Source organism: Grus americana, chromosome 3 (assembly GCF_028858705.1).
Source record: "Grus americana isolate bGruAme1 chromosome 3, bGruAme1.mat, whole genome shotgun sequence".
NCBI classification, from domain to species: Eukaryota; Metazoa; Chordata; class Aves; order Gruiformes; family Gruidae; genus Grus; species Grus americana.
The window spans coordinates 86,883,442-86,902,916 of NC_072854.1; the positions used below are offsets into that span (position 1 = coordinate 86,883,442).

A 19,475-nucleotide genomic window follows, 5' to 3' on the forward strand; every position below is an offset into this window, starting at 1 on the left:
TCTATCTTTAAAGTACCTATTTGGATTATATATCCTCTCAAGCTTTTTCTCTCCTTCAATATATAAATGTAAGGGCTACAACACTTGTTGTAATAGTTAAGGGTCTTATTTGACCCTTATCATTCCAGCTGAAGACATTTTTGCACTTCTAGCCAGAATTTTCTTACTGGCAAGTTAAGATACCTTGTAAAGCTTATACTGTTAATGGCAATTGTTCTGTTTGTCCTAAAATAAGTTTAATAAAGCTCCATAGGTAAATAAATGGTTGAACTTCTCATAATCACTTTATTTGATATTCACAAGTTTACGAAAATTTTCATAAAGATTATAGAAACTGTAGAAACCTGGCTCGAAGAATACATGAACATTTTTAATGATTTGTTACTGATTCATTTTCTGTGATTCATATCCCATCTATTTCAGTACAGTTTGTACCAAGACAGAAATCAGAAAAAATCAGAAATCAACTTTGAAATTTCACCTCCACTAAAAACAGTTTGTTCCTACTGAACATTAAGTCGGTCTTCCCTTAAAAGAGGATAGTCCCATGGGCTGAAGCACAGGTGATAGCCCTCCAGCTCCTTCTGGAGCATTTGCACATCTGTGTTCCACCTGAGCTGCGCATACGCCAAATGCATGAGACACGCGGGAGGTGTGTAGCAACATCTGCTCTGCATCTCTCCGTGAACCTAAGGTGCCTTAGCCTTCTCTCAGTTCTCTTTTATGGCTGAGAATTGGTGCTCCTCTAATCTTGGCTATTTCTCCTCCTTTGAAAACTAAACAGACAATGGCATTTTCCATAAAGACAAGAAACCAGACTGCTCTTTAAGCGTATTTCTCCCATACAGGGATAGGAACATGTGATGGCATAAATATAGTACAGATTGGTAGACAATGATTTTGGTTCGTGTTCTTCCCTGAGATTTTCTGTGCTCCTATTAAGGGCTCAAGCAGCTTGGCTTTCAGTTTTACACGGCAGAAGTGCATGGGTTGGTTCACACATTACACTTCTTTTGTGGTAACAGTGCCCACTACTGATCACTGCCCCTTTACCACATTGCCAAACTGATCTCAGTATCTTCGAGTATCCCCATACCATACTTTCAAACTCTCTGAACTACTTAAACACAAACTGCTATAAAACATATTAGGCGTAACCTTCTGCAGTATTCACGCATGCTTAATGTTGCTTCTGACACCTAGCTAATCACAGTCTTTTCACTCGAAGGATTTTCCTGGCTTTTGCAGATAACTGCATGAAGAAATAAACTGCATCACTGAGGAAGTCAGAGCTGTAGTATCGTGTTACTACTCTATGTAGTAAGTCTAATATTTAAACACCAAAATTCAATTTTTAAGTCAAATAAATTACACTTTGGGGCTTTACTCTTCAGCTTTATTCATATAATATGAATTTTATCTCTCTCGCCTGTCACTACAGGCTAGAAGTTATGTCTTCCCCTCCTTTTTCTTCATAGTGCATCTTGCAGACAGGCAACAAACAGGAGAGAATGAAGACTAAAGGATTCATTCACTAGGAGTCATTACAGCATTTGTACTCCTCTCTTCCAGGTAATGCACATCATTACTTGGAAATGGAGTCCTTGCCTTTTCAGGTAAGGTTTTTGACCCCTGCAGTTTTTAAGATAGGATCATATTTTCCTCAGTATTCCTCAATACAGAAGCAGCTTTTTCCCACAAAACTTTTTTAAGAGCTACCAGCTTGTTTCCTAGCTGCCAGCCAAAGGAGCAGATGAAGAACACGACCCAAAAAAGTCACAGACATCCTGTCCACAGGTTTACTGTTTCACTGGCAAAGTAAGGCATTGCTGCCAACAGTCCTCACGTGGCTAAGATGAACCTGAGGTTCCTACACCAGTCTCTTGGGTGTTTGAATTTCATGTTGTGACAACCAGTAGCCGAACCTCTGCTATGTTTTGGCAATACTAGTTTCCTCTAACCAAAAATGACTCCCCAAAGTAGGAAATAAACTGATGCTTTTTTAACTGTCTGCATAAGCTGTGCTGTAGTACTGGAGGGATGGAGCTGTTCCGCGCGCGAAACAGTAGCCCAGGGTGCAGTGCTCAGCAGCCACAAGTTTTAGCCGACGAAGAGGAACTAAACATCCAACATCAAAACCCCTGCGGCCAGAAACCATAGTGGAAGCCAGAACACCCCCGGGGTGGTACGTCCTCTGTCGTGCAGCACCTTCATCTCAAGGGTGCATCCACAGCCTGTTGTGAATGGCACTCGTTTTAACATGCTATAAAGGGGCAGTAGTTGCCTTTATAAAATTAAATCCGCACCTCAGGTTAGCTGCTGGAAGCAAGCAAGCATCCTTTCTCCAGCCGATGCTTTTACAAACTGGAATTCTGTTTTGCTATTGCTTAACAAGGTTTTATGTAAGGTTACCTCACCACAAGGTTATATGACAAGGTTACTATACCGCACATGGAAAGTGTTCGCAGCCTTAGAAGCGGCCATGCATCCGCCACTATCCACATGTGAGATATTTGCAGATTTTAAAGGCCCAAACCTTACTTTTTTTAGAGGTAGCTCAAATTCCCATCTTTCCTTGAACAGAAACACAAAATGGCGGTGCCGGGACCACACGGCCCGAACACCGAAAACTAAGAGCCCCGAACGCAGACCTTCCTGCCACTGAAAGCTAAGAGCCTTCACGTACGTGAGCGTCACGTTCGACGTAACACGGGGCAGGCTGCTACGGCCCAGCGGGTCTGAAAGCGCGGCGGTGTTTGCTCCGGGGCGGGGGCGGGTCTGCCCGGCCCCGGCCTAGGCCTGGTCCCGCGAGTACTGCGCAGCGCCCGCCCGGCAGGCCTCAGCCGCCGGCTCAGCAGCGCTCCCCGGGCCTCTCGCCCACCCCAGACACCCCCCTCTCTGCCTGTGTACGTGCGAGCCTCGCCGGGCCGGCTGCAGCCGCGGGCGCACCCCGGCGCGGAGCGGCGCTTGGCACGCCGGGAGCCGTAGTCCTCTAGGCCGCGCTGCGCGCCGGGAGCTGTAGTCTCCGCCGGCCTGCTCCGCGCGGAAGATGGGGGCGGGCTCGAGCGGCTCCATTTTGCGCCCATTGGAGGGGCTGCCAGGCCGGCCCGCGGCCCCGGCGCCAGCGCCAGGCAGGGCGCGAGGTGCTGCCTGCGCCTTTCCACCCACCCGCGTCCTGACCGCCGCGACGCGTCTCGCCTCGCCTCCTCTCCTCCCTCCTTCTCTTCCTCTCCCCTCCCGCTGCCACTGGCACCGCCATCGCCACCGGGGTGGGGCCCGCGCCCGCTCCCCCCCGCGCCGCCCGGCCCCCGCCGCCGGCCGCGGGCTGAGCGCGTCTCCCGGGGGCGAGGCCCCGTCCCTCCGCGGCGGCGGCTCCATGGTGCCCGCCGTCCCCCCCCGCCCCGCAGCAACAGGCAGGACGAGGAGGAAGCGGCCCCCGGGGGTCCCCACAGCCCCGCCGCCGGCCTGAGCAAGCGCCGCCGCAGCGGGAGCGACCGAGCGGGCGGGGGGCGCCCGCGGGCCGCCGGCGATGGCGAACCAGCTGGTGATCCTCAACGTCTACGACATGGTGAGCGCCCGGCCCGGCGCCGGGGGCCCGCCGCGGCGGCCAGGCCCGGCCCGGGGCTGTTGGAGGCAGCGCGGCCTCGCACCTGTGGCGGCGGGCGCTGGCGGGGGTCCCGGGCCCTCTTCCGGGAGGGCTGCGGGGGCTGCGGCGCGGAGGAGCTCCTGCGGGGGTCGGGGGGCGAGGAAACTTTTCCTGCCCTTCCCCTGCCTGTACCCAGCCGAGTTGGCTCCGTGGGCTCCCGCTCGTGTGGGCGGTGGAGCAGGAGAAATACCGAACCCGGGGCGGGGGGCGATAATGTGGGAGGTCTGTCAGTTTGTACGGATCTGTTGTGACCCGCAACAAAAGTTTGCTGCGGTGCCGGGCCCGGTCTTTCGGTGACAGGTAGGTCCGCTCCCCGTCGCGGGGGAAGCTCTTCCCCTGCTGGGTATGAGTAACGAAACGTGAGTGTCCCCGGGCTGTTCTCCCTCCTCTGCTATCGCCCCCGGGGCTCAGCGGGGGGAGGCCCTGCCTCTCCTGCTCCTGAAAACTATAGAAGTGGCAGATTTTCCAGCGGCATAGTGGTTGGGGATAACCACTGTCTGTGTAGGGATAAGAGGTTTTTTAGCGCTGTGTCAGTAATGTTTTTTTCCTAGTCCAGAATTGTTGAACAGTTTTGGTGTGGCTGCAACTTGGTAGGAATAAAGGAGCTCAATTTGCAGTCCTATGAGCTCACCTTCCCTCTCTTCTGGGTAATCTTTCTTTGACACCTACAGCAACTGTTGTTTTGTCTTGTGTTCAGCTGCAAGCTGCTCAGATGCCATGGTAACAAATGAGGTGTAAGTACCTGCAGAGAACAGGAGGTGAGGATAAGTAATATTAAGAAAATATTATCCGTTAATGCGTTTCAGTCGCTGGAAATTAGAACAAGTAGCGCTAGTTCTCTGACCACGTTTTGAGTCCACTGATAGTGGGACAGTAAGATTGACAACTAGCTTCAGGTAACATTGTTTGTGTTACTTAGCTCATTTTGGGTGGGCTTTCCTACCACCAGCACCATTTTAAAGTGAACTTCTGGTGTTTTAAAAGGGTGAAGGTATATAATGTAGAGTCAATGACTGCTGGCAGAGAGAAAATGCAGCTTGTTTGCTTGTGAATACTCAGGCTTTAATGCTAGAATATTTCATAGCAATCAATAGAGAGCTGTCTGGCGTGAAATTAAAATTATATATGAGATTATGTGAACCAGCCTGATTCTTGTCATTATTTTCTTTCACCATAATACTTACCACAGAAATCAGTGTCCCCGTCAAAGGATTTCCCCCCCCCGCCCCGTGTCCATGTTCTGTCTCCAGTGACTATAATTTGTTATTTCTACTTTGGTTTTCCTTCATTGTAGAGAATGAGGGGAGGCTGGAGACAGGAGCAGTCTATTCACTCTGGTTTTTTTGAGAGGCGGGGAAAAAATGCGGTCTTTGCTCACCTGGTTGAGCTCATACGTGATGCTGATATGACAAAAAGTCAGTGTGCCTTATTTATACTAGACTTAAGGAGGGAAGGATGTTCTGTCACATGCATATGTATGACTTTTCTGGACTACAGTTAAAAAAAACACATTGGAGAAGCTCTTTTAGCATGAAAAGAGATGGGTTTTATATATATATAAATATTGGTACAGAGAAAGAAGTAGGACTTCAGTTTCAGGACTCTTACATAAGGTAGTATCTTTGAAGTCAAGGCTTGACGCACTTCTGACTCACTTAAGATGGAAGACCCAGTGTTCTCACAAAGACTTGCTTAGCTGTGCAAAGTGTTGCCTGGGCCCAGGTCACAGGCAGGCTGTGAAAACTTAACAGAATGGACTGTCTCCTGTGTAAGTGCCTGCCTGGAAAGTAATGTCATGGCCTCTGGGAGAAGCTCTGTTCTCACTGTGGTGATAGCATTGGTGGGGTGTGACTTCAGCATGCCTTTTCTTTTTCTCTTGTGATAGTCTATTCTTTCATTCACGTGGTTCTTCATCTCTTACTCCTTAGATTTCTTTGCTGAAACCCATATCTTCTTTTCTTTTTCCTCCAGAGTTGAAATGCTGTGAGCAGTTTTACTCTAGCCATCCTAGCAAGGCTGATGGTTGACAAGAGGGAAGGGGCGGGGGGGGGGAAGCAACGGGAAGGTTGTGCTCCTAAAAACTAGCATCATACTTTTCTTAAGGACATGTTGGCGACTGATGTTTGTCCTGTTGTTGTTAGTGGGCCTCTGCCTACGTCAAGAAGTGGCATAGTCTTTAAAGCTACCATCTGTGGAAGGAACAACTTCTCCAAAAGAAGCAAGCAAGCACACTTATTTGCAGATGTGTGATCACCTTTTTGTGCATGGGTCTGCAGTTGTGGTGTTTGTTGAAGCTGTACATCGCCACAAATTATACATAGTGTAAGCTGAGACTGCTAAGCAGACTATTTCTATATGGTACCTCAGCTGTGTTTGTTGTTTTATAACAACATCTACATTATTTGACCATTAAAGAAACAGATTTCCTTTAAACTGGAAAGAAGAACCGAGGTTCCCATGGTGTCTGGAAGACACTGTCAATATACATCCTGCCTCGAATTCTTTCACTAAATGATGTCTCAGTCCGTTTTAAACTTGTTTGAAGCAGAAGCTTAAACTAAAGCCTTGCTTTCATGTTGCATAGCAGTTCCATTACTGCATGTAGACAGCCTGCTGAAATCAATGATACTGCGTTGTTTGGGGGCACCGAAGGGGGTGGGAGAAGGGAAGAGTCTTTTGTAATAGCTATTTTGAAGTTCTGTTGATTCATCAAATCCTGCCAACCGCGTATTGAGGCACCAGCAGGTTTACTGTTTGCTTCTGATATTTAGTGTCACTTGGAGGTGGGTTTGAGCTTTTTTGTAGTTTGGGGTTTTTTGTTTCTCTTCTGGAACAAGAGACCACTGCTAGTCACCTGGTTGACAGAATCAACACTACTGTAATTGCAACAGTCATATGAATGGCTTTATTTTAACCCGAGCACTAGCTGTAGCTTCATTTCAGAGACAGCTGTTTAGGTGTGCAGAGGAATACTAGGTGACCTTGCTACTGTTGAAACTCCTTACAGGACTGAGTTGGTTGGTTTTGGATCATATACCCTTCCTTTGTCCTTCGTGCTTGAAAAAGCAAAAACCTTTATTAAAACCAACGGGCGAGGAGGGGCACGTGTGTTGTACAAGAAAGCGGACTTTCAAGTGCTGGTAACTTTACGGAGGGAGAGAAGCTTAAGGGCATATTTACGTGCTGCAGTTCATGCCTTTGAAAATCTTTTATGATCATTAAAAGGGTAAGGTGAAGACTTTGATATACTGTGTTTTGAGAACCAGAGTACTTTATAGTTTCATTTTAACTAACTGCTATTTTTAGGAATCTAGCTTTTTTGTGCACAAAATAGCATCCTATTTTTTCCCTTGTCAAATAAGACTAACAATCTAAAGTATTAACATAAATGAAAGCGCTCAAGAAAGTAATGAAGACATTTTTGAAGGACTGGGACTAGTGTTGTTCTTTCATTTCAGTGACATGACTTTATTGTGCATGTAGAAAAATACTTCTCTAATATTTTCATTCCGATAGTTGCATTAAACGTGAATTCTTCTTTTACAAGACTGACTTATTGCAAAATATTGACGATATGGGATTGTGCTTCTTCTATTCATTCTACTATTGCAAAATTCATATTGAGACTAAATGAAGGGAATCTAGTTTGTGTAATGGAAGCAAGGATGTAGCTTTTGGGATCACTTTGAGATTCCAGCACTTACAGCATGTTACTGAACCAGCGAGCTATAGAGATGTCATTTAACTTACAGTCTGTATTGTGTAAGTAATATATAATCTTTTCAGCTGTAGCCAAATTCAGCATATTTAAGTTGCATTTGTCCTGCATTTCTTTCTTTGGTGAGATAAGGCATTTTGTTCAATGAGAAAATGTGACCAACCTTCCAATAGCTGATCCAGATTAAGTAATAATTAGGTATAATTACTGTTCCTAGGGGGAAAGTAATTCTGCCTTATTGAAATTCTTTTATCTTCAATTAACCTACTCTGTTCTTACTGGAAATATTAAGTGAAGTGCCAGGCTTGCTTTAGGCACTTCTTCCAAAGCTGCTAACATTTGTTTAATTTGCCACCAGTGCTCAGTTTTTGTAGTCTAGCGAGCCCAGTGTATTTTGGTGGCACTAGTGAGGAGGAGTGCGTATACTTGAATAGTCCTGGACTTGCTGAACACCTGGTTGGGGCAGCTTCCCATCCCATTCTTCTGCTTCTGTATGGATCGATGAGGAGGGTCGGTGGGGATCTGCTTCTCTGTCCTCTCCCTATATCTCCCATTAGGTTTCACGGGGTTGTGGGAAGGGAGGGAGGAGTGTTAATAGGTTTTTTTCTGCCTAGTAACAAACTAGGCTTTATTGCTTCTACTGCTTATGGGGTGTGTTGTGTAACTTTTGTTCCATTTTCAGAGAGCAGTGATAACCTTGCTCGGCATTAACAGATCTGATGCATATGCGATGTGTAGGTTATTTGGAATTCAGAGGTTGGACCCAGAGTTTTCTGACCAAATGGGTGTCCAGGAGAGGAAAGACGAGAGCACCAGGGACCCTGTCTAGCTCAGTTGTAGATTAGGTTAATTTGCATACACCCTCTCATTAGGCAAACATACTTTCTTCCTGTGCTGACTAACTGTATGTTGAATGTGCCTACGGTTTTGACTATAAATATAGACCTAGAACTATTTTGAAATGGTCAGCTGGTAAAGTGTGGGATAGGACTGCCTTCAAAACTGAAACAGGTTTATGTTGAAGTAGCTCTTCCATTTTCCTGGGGGCTTTGACTTTACTTCGATGAACAGAATCCATGTTTTTCTGCTCACAAACCCATGAAGTTAGTTGGGTAGTCTTAACATTGTTTTCCTTCCTTCCCCTCTTCTTGTTTTCTCCTGGTTCTATGTCTTTCTATACAGAGTAACTCTAACCCGATGTATTTTTGGATGTAGCTTGATCATACGGACTAGCTCTCTGCTCTTTTCTGGGGGGAAGAAGGAAAAAAGGGCTAAGCCCTTTAAATACACTAAAGGGATGATTTAGTCTAGTCGTCCGTACCCCACTAGCTAACATAGCAAAGCATTGACGAAGCCAGAAATTAAAGCAAAGGGTAAAGTTTAGTCTTAAGCAAAAGTTATCCACAGATCTCAATAAGCTTTAATTTTAAATAAATATAAGGAGCAAAATCTGTCTTCTGTTAATTTATGTTGACAAAATTTCCCACAAGTGGCTTGTCTATAGAAGAGAACATCAAATCCTCATCATCTTGTTATCCAGATAGTCATTTGTGTCCTGTGCCTGCTAGCACAATTGTGAATTTTAGGCTGGAAAATTCACATGCTGATGTTTAGCAACTGCTGGTAACTGAATTTGGGGGGCCATTTATTTTAGGCTTGACAATACTTAGAATAAGGATGACTGTAAAAGCCAAATACACCTATACCTTAACACCTGAAAATTTGTAACTTTTGGCCTGACTTGCTCTTTTTGCCCTTTAGTTTGTCTTGATTTTTGTTAATAGCTTCTCAGTCCAAGGATTAGTGTCTAATTTTTATTGCGGGAAAACTAGCTTTCAGAAATGCATGTTATACGCCATAATGTTTGTAATGGCTCTGTAAATTATGCACTAACTCCAGCTAGCACATCTTAACAAGTGTGACATCTGTAACCTTTTACATTTTTGTAATAGCGACTTCACATCAGAAGGTGCTTATTATGTCAACAGGTTGTGTAAAGAAGATAGCTGCTTCTTCTTCCTGTTTGATAAACAAAATTAATTTGCTGGAGGTTCTACCTCAGTCTGAATCCTGCCTGCCAACTGATTCTTTGAAGCTTGCTTTGCAGAAGTTTGCAGCAGTGCCCTTTGGGACCAGATGACCTGGGAGGAAATATCCCACTACTGGAGCAATTGACACAATAATGTTTTCCTTGCATCTTTGAGAGGTTTTTCTGCTAGCCATTTTCAGTTTCAAGGACACAATTGAGATGCCTTTTTTTTTCCCCCAGCCTTTGTTTGAGGTTCCTTTTTGAATTATGTGTCACTTGAAAATTTTTACTGCTTGGAGACTGGTGTTTTGAGGGTGGTGATGTAGCCAAGGAAAGACAGTAATTGTGAGGTTTTCCCTTTCCAGAATTCTGCACATCTTTAAGGTCTTGAGGGTAATAGTTAGCTCCTGATAGGCACTCGCTGCTGCTTTTGAAAAAGAGAAGAGAAAGAAAAGCACTAAGAGAAGGGTTTTTCTTTCCTCTTTTTTTTTTTTTTAAATTATCACTTCCTGGTTTCCTTTTGAAATGCAGCTGTTACCTGTTGGCTACAATAGAAGTCATATATTGGAAACAGGTGTTGGACTTATGCAAAAGACTTGCACCTGATGTATGGAGACACATACATCAGGAGTCCTGGAGAGGGTTCAGTCTCTTGTATGGTGACCACCAATTGAGATTCAAAGACAAAATACACTAAAGTAATTTCAGTCCATCTTACATATCTCTGAGTGTGTCTTGTCCTCACGTGGTCATAAGCAAAAGCGTGGTCATTGCTGTAAATGCCAGTTAGTGTGTGTATAATACAGTCCTACCTTCCAATGTTATTTAAAAAAAAAGTGCTTCTGCAAAATTACTGCAGTTGATTCTAGAATGTATTCCACCTAATTGAAAACTTTACAACCTGTAACTTGTTGACAAATCAAAAGTTGGTCTGGATTTCTCCTTGGTTGGCAGACATTGACAGCACTAAAACACTGGAGTAGAACCTAATGGAGTTGATCCACTGTGTACACTTGGGGAATTTTAACAGCATGTTCTGTTGTCATAAAATGGGTTGTGCAGCTCACTTTGTGGTAGGGTTTTATGCTTTTGATGTGGGGGACAAATACATGTCAGTCTGCTATCAGAAGACGAATCTGTATTGGAAACTAACGAGTCTTTTTTGTTTTCTTCTTTCTTTTTAGTATTGGATGAATGAATATACTTCTTCCCTTGGAATTGGAGTGTTCCATTCAGGTATAGAAGTGTATGGCCGAGGTACGTGCAAGAAAAACATAACTTACTCTTTGTCCTGGTAATGCTGTTATTTAAAAAACATTTTTCAGGTAGTGAGGGAAGTCTGGCTCCTGAAACTTGTTCATCAGTTTTCTCTTAAAGTTCTCATCTCTTCTGCCTCTGGAAAAAACCTTGGATACGAATAATCCAGCAGTCATCTTGCATTCTTCTATAAAGCTATGCAACTACGAAGAAGTGAAATTTGTTCAGCTAGGCATAGAATCTTTATTTTAGGTTTTGAAATGCCTATTGTTAAAATAAATGTATGCTTCACGTAAGCATGGTTGAATCATGTTTCCTCAGTATTCTGCCAGCACTTAGTGCAAGGAGTTAATTTTTAACTACAGAAACAATAGTCAGTTGCACATAGGCACCTAAAAGTGCATGATGCTCAGGAAAAACTGTCTATTCCTTACTGGTAGGTTGGTTTGGTTTAAAGAGACAGTTTCTTTAAAAGGCATTTCATGCATACTGATCACAAAAGATACGCTTGTGGTAAATACAGCAATACATTCCGATTTTTGCTAAATAGGTTGCACTTTGGGGATGCAGCTTCCTGATCTGTTCAGGCCGCTTTGAATCCTTGTTGCTGCTGGAAGGTGTTTCTGAGCATGCTGTAGCATGAGCTCAGGTCTGAGGTGTGCCTGCTTGGCACAATAATGATGCTCTGAGGTGATGGTGTTGCTAAAAGTGGTCCCTTTAAAGAAGAAAACTCTGCTTCAGTTCTTTTTCTGGAATGTGTTTGGAGGTGAGGAGAGGCAGCAAAAGGTGTGGCGTGCGATCCAAAGACCACATTGCGCAGTGTTGTCTTAATCTAGAGATGTTTCAGGTAGTATAACGGTCACATTGTAAATGGGTTTGCAAGCATTATCAAAGCACTGAATTGACAAAATACAATGCTTATTGTTAAAACTTTTTTGGATTTTTAATCCAGATCGGAAAGACCTGACTGTTAATAGTGCTGTGCCTGAAACCCAGTTCTTGAGCTGTGCCAAATACATGTGCCTCCCTTCCTGTTCAGATTATAACAGCTTTCTCGTATAGCAGGTCATACCCCTGCTAGAACAATGACTTGCATTTTTTCAAAGTACATCAAACTTTATTTATTAACCTGTTGTAAAAAAGATTATCCACCAAACTGAATGCTGGACTTGGATAATGTGTTAGGAGTTTTGAGGAAAGGAAGCGTGAAGTCATGCTTAAAGCTTTTTATTGCACTCTGGGTGTGGCATGCTGTTATCTTACAGACACAGAAGGAAGCTAAAGCACACCATGATGTTTTCATGTACTGTAAGTGCAGATGCTACGTGCAGACTTCAGGTGCATGCACTGGTTTAACTTCTTGTTATAGTAAAGAACTCAGGACAGCTGAACTCTTGCAAATCAAGAAATTATAAAACCTATTAGGCCACTACTCACTGCCGTACTTACAGCTGTAGTGCACTGAATAGAAGCACCATCAGACGTTTGAGGATGCAGTACTTTGAATCCCTAATCTATAAATATGTAAGTGGACTTTTAAAGACAAGCGTGTATAAAGACCATTGGTAGGATTTATACAATGAAAACAATATATACTTACTGTAAAGTTACTCCAGTTAAACCTGTACACTGATGTAGGAAATTTCCTGTCAGTTTTTATTTAGGTTGACTAGCAACTAACAAAACTATTCATTTCTAGCTCCTTGCACTTGTTACCCATGTAAATAAGATGTCTAGTTTCTAGCTTTAGATCCTAGTGAAGTGATCTTCCAGTTGTCATATGTCGTTTTGTTAAATCTGAGCTTTCTTTTTCAGAATTTGCCTATGGTGGTCACCCATACCCTTTTTCTGGAATATTTGAAATTTCACCAGGAAATGCTTCTGAGCTAGGAGAAACGTTTAAGTTTAAGTAAGAAAGATACCTATTTTCTTGCTTTTGAGAAGGCATATTAAAAAGACAACTTGTTGCATTTCTTTTTGAGGATAGATGTGTTGAATGATACTACAGGATTTCTGACTTTCTGGGAAAGTAGTGTGTTTACTTAGAAATGCAAGATGGACAGAGGTGAGGAGACAGTGAAGCATCTACAGCGAAGAACATTATTTTTAGCATACCATTAAATTCCTTAAATGTGTACAAATTATGTGGACGTGTGGCTAGCTTTTGTTATTCACACAGTATATACAACAGGGTAACTTTTTCAAGGTAGTGAAATTTTTATTCAAAGAAAAAGCTGAAAAATGTTGCTCTTCAAGATTTCCCCATGTCTCTTTTCCGCCTTCTCAGTGTGATTGCCTTGACCCTTCCCTGCATTACAAGCTCTTACCTGTTCTCAACTGTCTCTTAGAAATATTATCCTTTGGAGAGGAGGGGAAAATTGCATCTAGTGTTTGTCAGAGTTAAGTTGCAAAGAACTCAAGTGAGCTACAGGTGGACAATTGGCAAGGAAGTAATCTCTTATGATAAAGATGAAAGCGGTGCTGTAAAATGGAATAGAAAGAACCTTTGTTATTCCAGGAGGGCAGAAAGATCTCACCACCTGCAGTGGGGTGATTTTTGAGCAATGTACGAACAGTAATCCACCTATCTCATGGAAGCCTGATCACCTTCTGCTTTCTCTGTTTCTTTTCTAGAGAGGCTGTGGTTCTAGGCAGTACTGACTTTATGGAAGATGACATAGAAAAAATAGTAGAAGAGCTTGGAAAAGAATTCAAAGGAAATGCTTATCACCTAATGCACAAAAACTGCAATCACTTTTCTTCGGCTTTATCTGAGGTAAACAAACATGAAGGTCTACAGAAGGGTTCTTCCCAGGTGGCTACAGAGTATCATCTCCTTCCTGTCCTTTGGAATGTTTGGCCTAATTTCCAACTTCCTGTCTCTTGCCCTGGGCAAATGTCACCGTTTTTCAGGTTTTATTTGCATTTATGTCCAAAGCATGAGATTTTGCTGTCAAAAATACTAAATATTGTTGTTATACATAGTTTGTGTTTGAGCAGGGATGCATTCCTAATTGAGAGACCTGGTAAATAAAGTATTAACAGAATTTCAAAATCACTTCAGATGCTTCAGAGATTGCTGCTGAAGATAGAACCACGTGTTATTTTTATCAGCTTTTCCCCATGGAACCATCACACTGAAAATAATTTCTGAAGTTGTGACCTACTGTTAAAGAATAACAAAGGCATTGAAGTTTCACAGGCAATGTTAATCATCTTCTTGAGAGGCTTTTGTCAAGTTACTGCTCTGCCAGCACCTGTGTCCTGGTCATGTAGATAGCTGAGTGGTTGTGCGAAGTATCTAACTGTGGAGTTGAATGGGTTTTGCTTTTTCCCCTCAGCTTTTTAACATGAGCGGTTTGCCAATATGATTGAATGCCTGATCATCCATGTGTGTATTAACACAAGGGAAAGGGTCAGGAACAAGCAGCCCAGGACAAAGAAGGGAGTGGCAGTTGTGATTTTTATCAGTAGTTGGTAAACTGTGCTTGTTAGAATTTATTCTAATGTTTCATTGAAACACTCAAAAAAAGAGATGGCTATTTTTTCCATGGTGAACTTCCATAAAATTTAATTTTTTTTTTTTTTTCCAAAACAGTTAATGGCACACTGATTGTATAGCCTCTCTTGTGTAGGCTGTTTGGTCTTCCAGTGGTACTGGAAAATTTTATTGAGATGATGATTCATGTGCAACTCTGGTACAAGTAAGTAGAGTTAGACACTGACAAAGCTGCAGTTGGCATGAAATCTGGCCTATATGGCCAGGTTTTTGCCATACTCTTCAACCACATAGTCATGTTGTTTCTGTTTTATGTCTTGTCCTATTTAGTGTTCAAATTGACTATAAAAACAGGGGTATAATTACAAGTTAAATGCTGCTCAGTTACAGCAGAGTAATGCTCCCATTAGCTATGACTTTCTCCAGATTTGGACTGGAGTAATACCAGAAGTGAATACGGAGGTGGTTAAGTAAAATAGCTCACTCCTTGAATAGCAACAACGAAATCATTTAATAACTGATGTACAGTAAAAACAAATATTTAATGCAGCTTTGTATATTTTTGAGGAGTTCAAACCAGCTTTGCATTGTATAGCTTCTTTTGTTCCAGTGAAACAAAGTGTGTGTGCTTGGCCTGTATGCTGTAAGATAGGGATGTCTTGTGCAAAGTCATCAGAGGCTGTCATGGTGAACAGCCTCAGCTGTACATGTAACTCCAATATTGACTGTCTTTTTGACTGCTTGTTTTCAGGGTGCTTTTTTGTAACAGATTCCTCCTGCAATGTCTGTTTCCACTGAATTAGTAGCGAATAGAAAACATACCTTAACTCATTTCTGTGCCTTTTATAGAAGTTATTAAAAAAAAAAAGTGATGTGGGTAAGCTTTTCAGGACTTCTTAAAAAAGCACAGAACTATGTGTCAGACTCTCACAGTGGAAAATGAGTCTCCTTGTGTGACTTAGGATGCTGCTTTTACTGATGGAGAAAATTGTCTTAGTGCGACTAACTCAAGTGCTTCTTGACTGCCATTTGTGATACGTAAATCGTAAGCCTGCTGCAGCCTTTGCTTTTTATTTACTGTACTGTAGTTTTGTTACTGCTGAATCCAGAAGACAAATTAATCCTTTCTTTTCCCTTTCTCCACCTAGATTCTGTGTGGAAAAGAGATCCCACGATGGGTGAATCGCCTTGCCTACTTCAGCTCTTGTATACCGTTTCTCCAGAGCTGCCTGCCGAAGGAGTGGCTAACTCCTGCAGCCCTCCAGTCTAGTGTTAGCCAGGAGCTACACGACGAGCTGGAGGAAGCTGAGGATGCGGCAGCATCAGCCTCCTTGGCAAGCTCAGCATCTGGGTCTAGAACTGGACGCCACACCAAATTATAAGTCCTCCTCCAAAGTAACAAATGGTTTGAAATACTTCAGTTTAATCTCTCCAGCAATCGACTTCCTGACAGAACATGAGAGCTGACTCTAGAACATTGTTTTTATATGCAAAAAAGGCTCTCATCAACCCCTGTTTCAGCTCAGGATTATTTATGTAGTGAAAAGAATTGCTGGGAGAAAAGGGAAGGATTTTGTGTGAAGCCACCCTTTTCATTTTCACCTGTTTGGTAGACCTGGGTTAACAACATCTTGTATAAAGCAGAACTTAAATTATTTGTTTACAGTATTGTGTACTGCTGTTTACAAGTCCTGTAAGGACTCCTGCCACCATGGAAGAAGAGAGAATTTGAGTTTGATTTAACTGTTGGTATAACTCAAAAGCAGTGGTATGATGCCCTGGATGAACTCTCCCCTTTGTTTTCAAGATTTAAGGCAGGTGAACATTAAATTTCTGAGAAATGCCAGAAACTGCTGAATGCTATATATGTGAACAGGGTACTGTGCACTTAAAGTGGCTGATGTAAACAGGTAGATTCCAGGATGTAGGGAGACTGGTTTTGTCTAAGATCTGTTACAAGAAGTATGACCTCTACATTAATGAAACTGTGGATTTTTGCACATATGAAGGGAAATTTCTATCTCATTACAATGCACATCGATCCCTTTTTTTTGAACTCGGCCATGTAGTTTGCATCCTATCTTCTGTCTGTTTTTACAGTCTACTTCAACCAGGATTTAGACCTGTGAATATCATCTGTTAGAAGCATCAACAATTTTTTTACTGTTTGTTTTACTTGATTTCAAACTTGCATGTAAAAGTTAGTACTCTTATTCTTTTTTTTGTTTCATATAGTTTGGGATAGTGTAATACAAGCCATTTATGGTTGGGGAATGGCCTTGTTTGCTGCTGATGATTTTGCTTCATTTGAGTTTGTAAACATTCGTGTCCTTTTTTTGAGCTATAAATTACTGCCCAGTTGTGCATATCCGCACAAATCATAGAGAAATCCTAATTTATTTTCCCACAGTCTCTATCTGTGGCATTAACTTTCTTGTCAGATGTAATGAAGAAAAACCTGAAAATTGCTTATGCACCTGCGTGTTTACACAGCAGAACCCACTAATCTGCACACATAATTATATCTGAAGGTAAGAGATATTATTTTCTAAAACACAGAAGTATGTTTGCTGGTAGATTATAATTAGAGCTAAATTATAATTAGTGATCAGAATATATAATGGAATGCCTTATTCTTGTTCACTTACCAAGAGAATTAATGGTTCTTCCAGTCGTTAGTGTAAATTAGTGAGGTTCTTTTGTGCACATAAGGATACAGTAGCACAAACATGAGGGAGGTGAGCCTGTTTATTTTGAAAGACTTGCTGCCTTAAACTAACAAAAAACATACCATCTGTAAACTGATCAGCTTGCACAGAAGTGTGCGTTGCTAAAAGTATAAATGATTCTTACAAGCTTTATTTTCAGTCTGTTGCTGGCTTTAGTTTTTCCATTAGGTGAAATACTGGTTCTACAGTTTCTGCTGTTTAAAAGGGAAAAAAAAATCCTCTTAGGAGGCAAGAATGCTTCATGTTATGAATGCTCCTAGCCATGGGTAGTTGGTGCCATTGAACCCTACAGGAAGGTGCAGTAGGCTGTATCGTAGTGAGAATTCGTATGATTGCCAACTCCGACTCATGTTAGAAAAGAGCGGAAGTTTTTCTCCTAGCAGTTGGGTTGAATCTTTTGCTAGACAGTCTTTATGTTTTCACTCATCTTCTGTGATGCAGTGTAGGTACAGAGAGAGACATGCTCGGTTCTGGGGGAAACAATCAAGTGAGACTCTTTCTGGAAAGAGTGGGATAATAGTAGAAGTCTCTTTTAACTGTAGTTTGGTACAATGTTTTAATAATCTCTTCTACCAAGTGGGAAACCTTTAAGACTGACATGTCTACCACTAACTACGTTCTCCATTTGGTCTCCAGAAGCTGGACATACTGACTGTTCCCGTTGAGTGCTTTTTCACTTGAATCTCTGAATTTTGGTTCTTTTTTTTCCTTTTTTTTTCTTTTTTTTTTTTTCTTTTTTTCCCCTGTAGTGAAAATGAATATGGTGGTCTCCAGTCAACTCTCAAGCATTACAGAACTGAATCTCACACTACTTACAGCTAAGGCAACAGGCCACAGAGAGGTGGTTTTGTCTCTGCTGTGCAGCTGTGGTAGTAATGTGACTTAAGTCTCTCGGCCAAGGCAGGTCCTTTATTTCAGCTCAGGGTTGAGGCCACTGATCTAGCAATGTACTGTAGCTTTTCCTAGGTTTTAGGAAAAATAAATAGAATGAATTTTCATTGCTACCTAACTTTTATGTACCAAAATCAGCTTTTTAGGCTTCTGATATATCCAGAGCGCTAGGTCACAAATCTCTACACCTTCATTAACACACACACACAACTACAGCATGTACAATGCAAGAATGTGACAGATCACAGCACAGTTTTTATTTAGAAGTAAAACTAAGACTATTTTTTATAAAGCAGACTGGAAAGTTTGTAACAAAACCATTCATTTTATTGGTAGCTGTACAGGTGAAAATACTGTCTTACGCTCCCTTTTTTTTTTTTTTTTAATTTTTGTTTCAAAACCATCCGTTTGTAAATCCTGTGAGGAAACTGACACCTGAACCCTGAAGGCTGTTGGGTATTGTATCAAAGCAAGCGGTACTGTAACTTCAATCATGTGCTGTCAACTCAGCCTCCACTGGATGCCTCCAAGAAGTCACCCTGCCAGTGGTTACTCCGATTTGTAAGCAATAGAGCAAGTTACCTTTCACCAGCATTACTGCCAAGCAGGGATTACTTTAGTCTACTACTGACCACACTGTGCTAGGACTAGAACACTCCAAAATGCTGTGAGAAAGCTGGACACCTGTGGAGTCTTTTCCATCAAAACGGGTAGGAAAATATCACTGCTTCAGGGTTCTGCTCTGTTTACTTTCTCATTCTTGTTTAATTTTATGTAAAATAGAACTTTTGATACATATTATATTCTTTAACTCAAAGTAATTTTATTTAAATGCCATTTTCTGTTCAGCAAGCCAAAAAAAATCCAATGTACTGTCAGTGTGCACCAGTAACTTCAGAGTCGCTTGGTAAAAACATAGTTGCATTACTTCTAAAATTTGCAATGCAATTCTGATCACCATTGATACATGGTAATTTTCACTGTTGGAAGTTGGTTACAAGCTGAATATTCACTGATGCGTTTTTTGTAAACTTGTATTCAAGTTTACTGTACTACATAGTATTTGTATAAAATTCAAAGAATTTTGACTTTTGTTACCTGTACATGGCAACAAGTTGTCTAGCATCTGAAACTTAAATCCATCAGTTTATTAAAAATACTTTTATAAAAAAAGACAGTTGGCTCTGTGTGTTATTCCCCTGGTACCTACAGCTTGTTTTGTCAGTGCCACCCAAGCTGATCTGTGGTTGTGAAAGATGCTTTCAAAGGACGGTAAAACTATCCAAGGGTTTCCTGTAGTTAAGCTATAGGTTATATTCTGACGTGGGCATCAGGAGCTGCAGTTTGGTTTGTCTGAGGCATTATTAAGAGCCACTAGTTTTTAATAGACTAAATTCAAAATGTTTTCACATTTGGTGTGTAACTACAGCTATTGGGATATAAATCACTTAAGATATGCTTGGTATATGCTGCAGATATGTGCCATATTCTACAAATTAGCTCAAGAGCCCAGATCTGTAGTCTGGATTTGCACCAACGTCTGTGCTTTGCCAGTTCCTCTGAGCAGAGCAGAAGTACCCAGACTATGGTACAGTACTGATGGCAGCATGAGCCACTGCTACCTCTGCTGTGCCTGCTCCTGCAGCAGCAGTGCTGCTGGTGGCACAGCCCAGCGCTGAGCCAGACTGGAAAAATTGCCCTGGATG

General features: G+C 42.1%; 1 protein-coding gene across 2 annotated transcripts; it reads left to right on the forward strand.

The window, feature by feature from the left end:
• The first annotated feature begins 3,326 nt into the window (after nucleotides 1-3,326).
• Nucleotides 3,327-18,923, forward strand: DESI2 (desumoylating isopeptidase 2). 2 transcript variants are annotated; one of them, XR_008576425.1, is made up of 5 exons: nucleotides 3,327-3,568; nucleotides 10,578-10,650; nucleotides 12,466-12,559; nucleotides 13,285-14,354; nucleotides 15,298-15,419. XR_008576425.1 is itself a non-coding variant. In XM_054820705.1 (5 exons), the coding sequence occupies exons 1-5, from the start codon at nucleotides 3,530-3,532 to the stop codon at nucleotides 15,529-15,531; spliced, it is 582 nt and encodes a 193-aa protein (XP_054676680.1). In that variant the 5' UTR covers nucleotides 3,327-3,529; the 3' UTR covers nucleotides 15,532-18,923. The 2 variants fall into 2 exon arrangements, 1 of the variants encoding a protein (XP_054676680.1); XM_054820705.1 differs by having other exon boundaries at nucleotides 13,285-13,426; nucleotides 15,298-18,923.
• The last annotated feature ends 552 nt before the right edge of the window (nucleotides 18,924-19,475 follow it).

Coding starts and splice junctions, on each gene's coding strand:
- DESI2 (XM_054820705.1), top strand. CDS start 3,530: ATGGCGAACCAGCTGGTGATCCTCAACGTCTACGACATG. Junction 10,651..12,465: donor TATAGAAGTGTATGGCCGAG/GTACGTGCAAGA, acceptor TTTCTTTTTCAG/AATTTGCCTATGGTGGTCAC. Junction 12,560..13,284: donor GGAGAAACGTTTAAGTTTAA/GTAAGAAAGATA, acceptor TTTCTTTTCTAG/AGAGGCTGTGGTTCTAGGCA.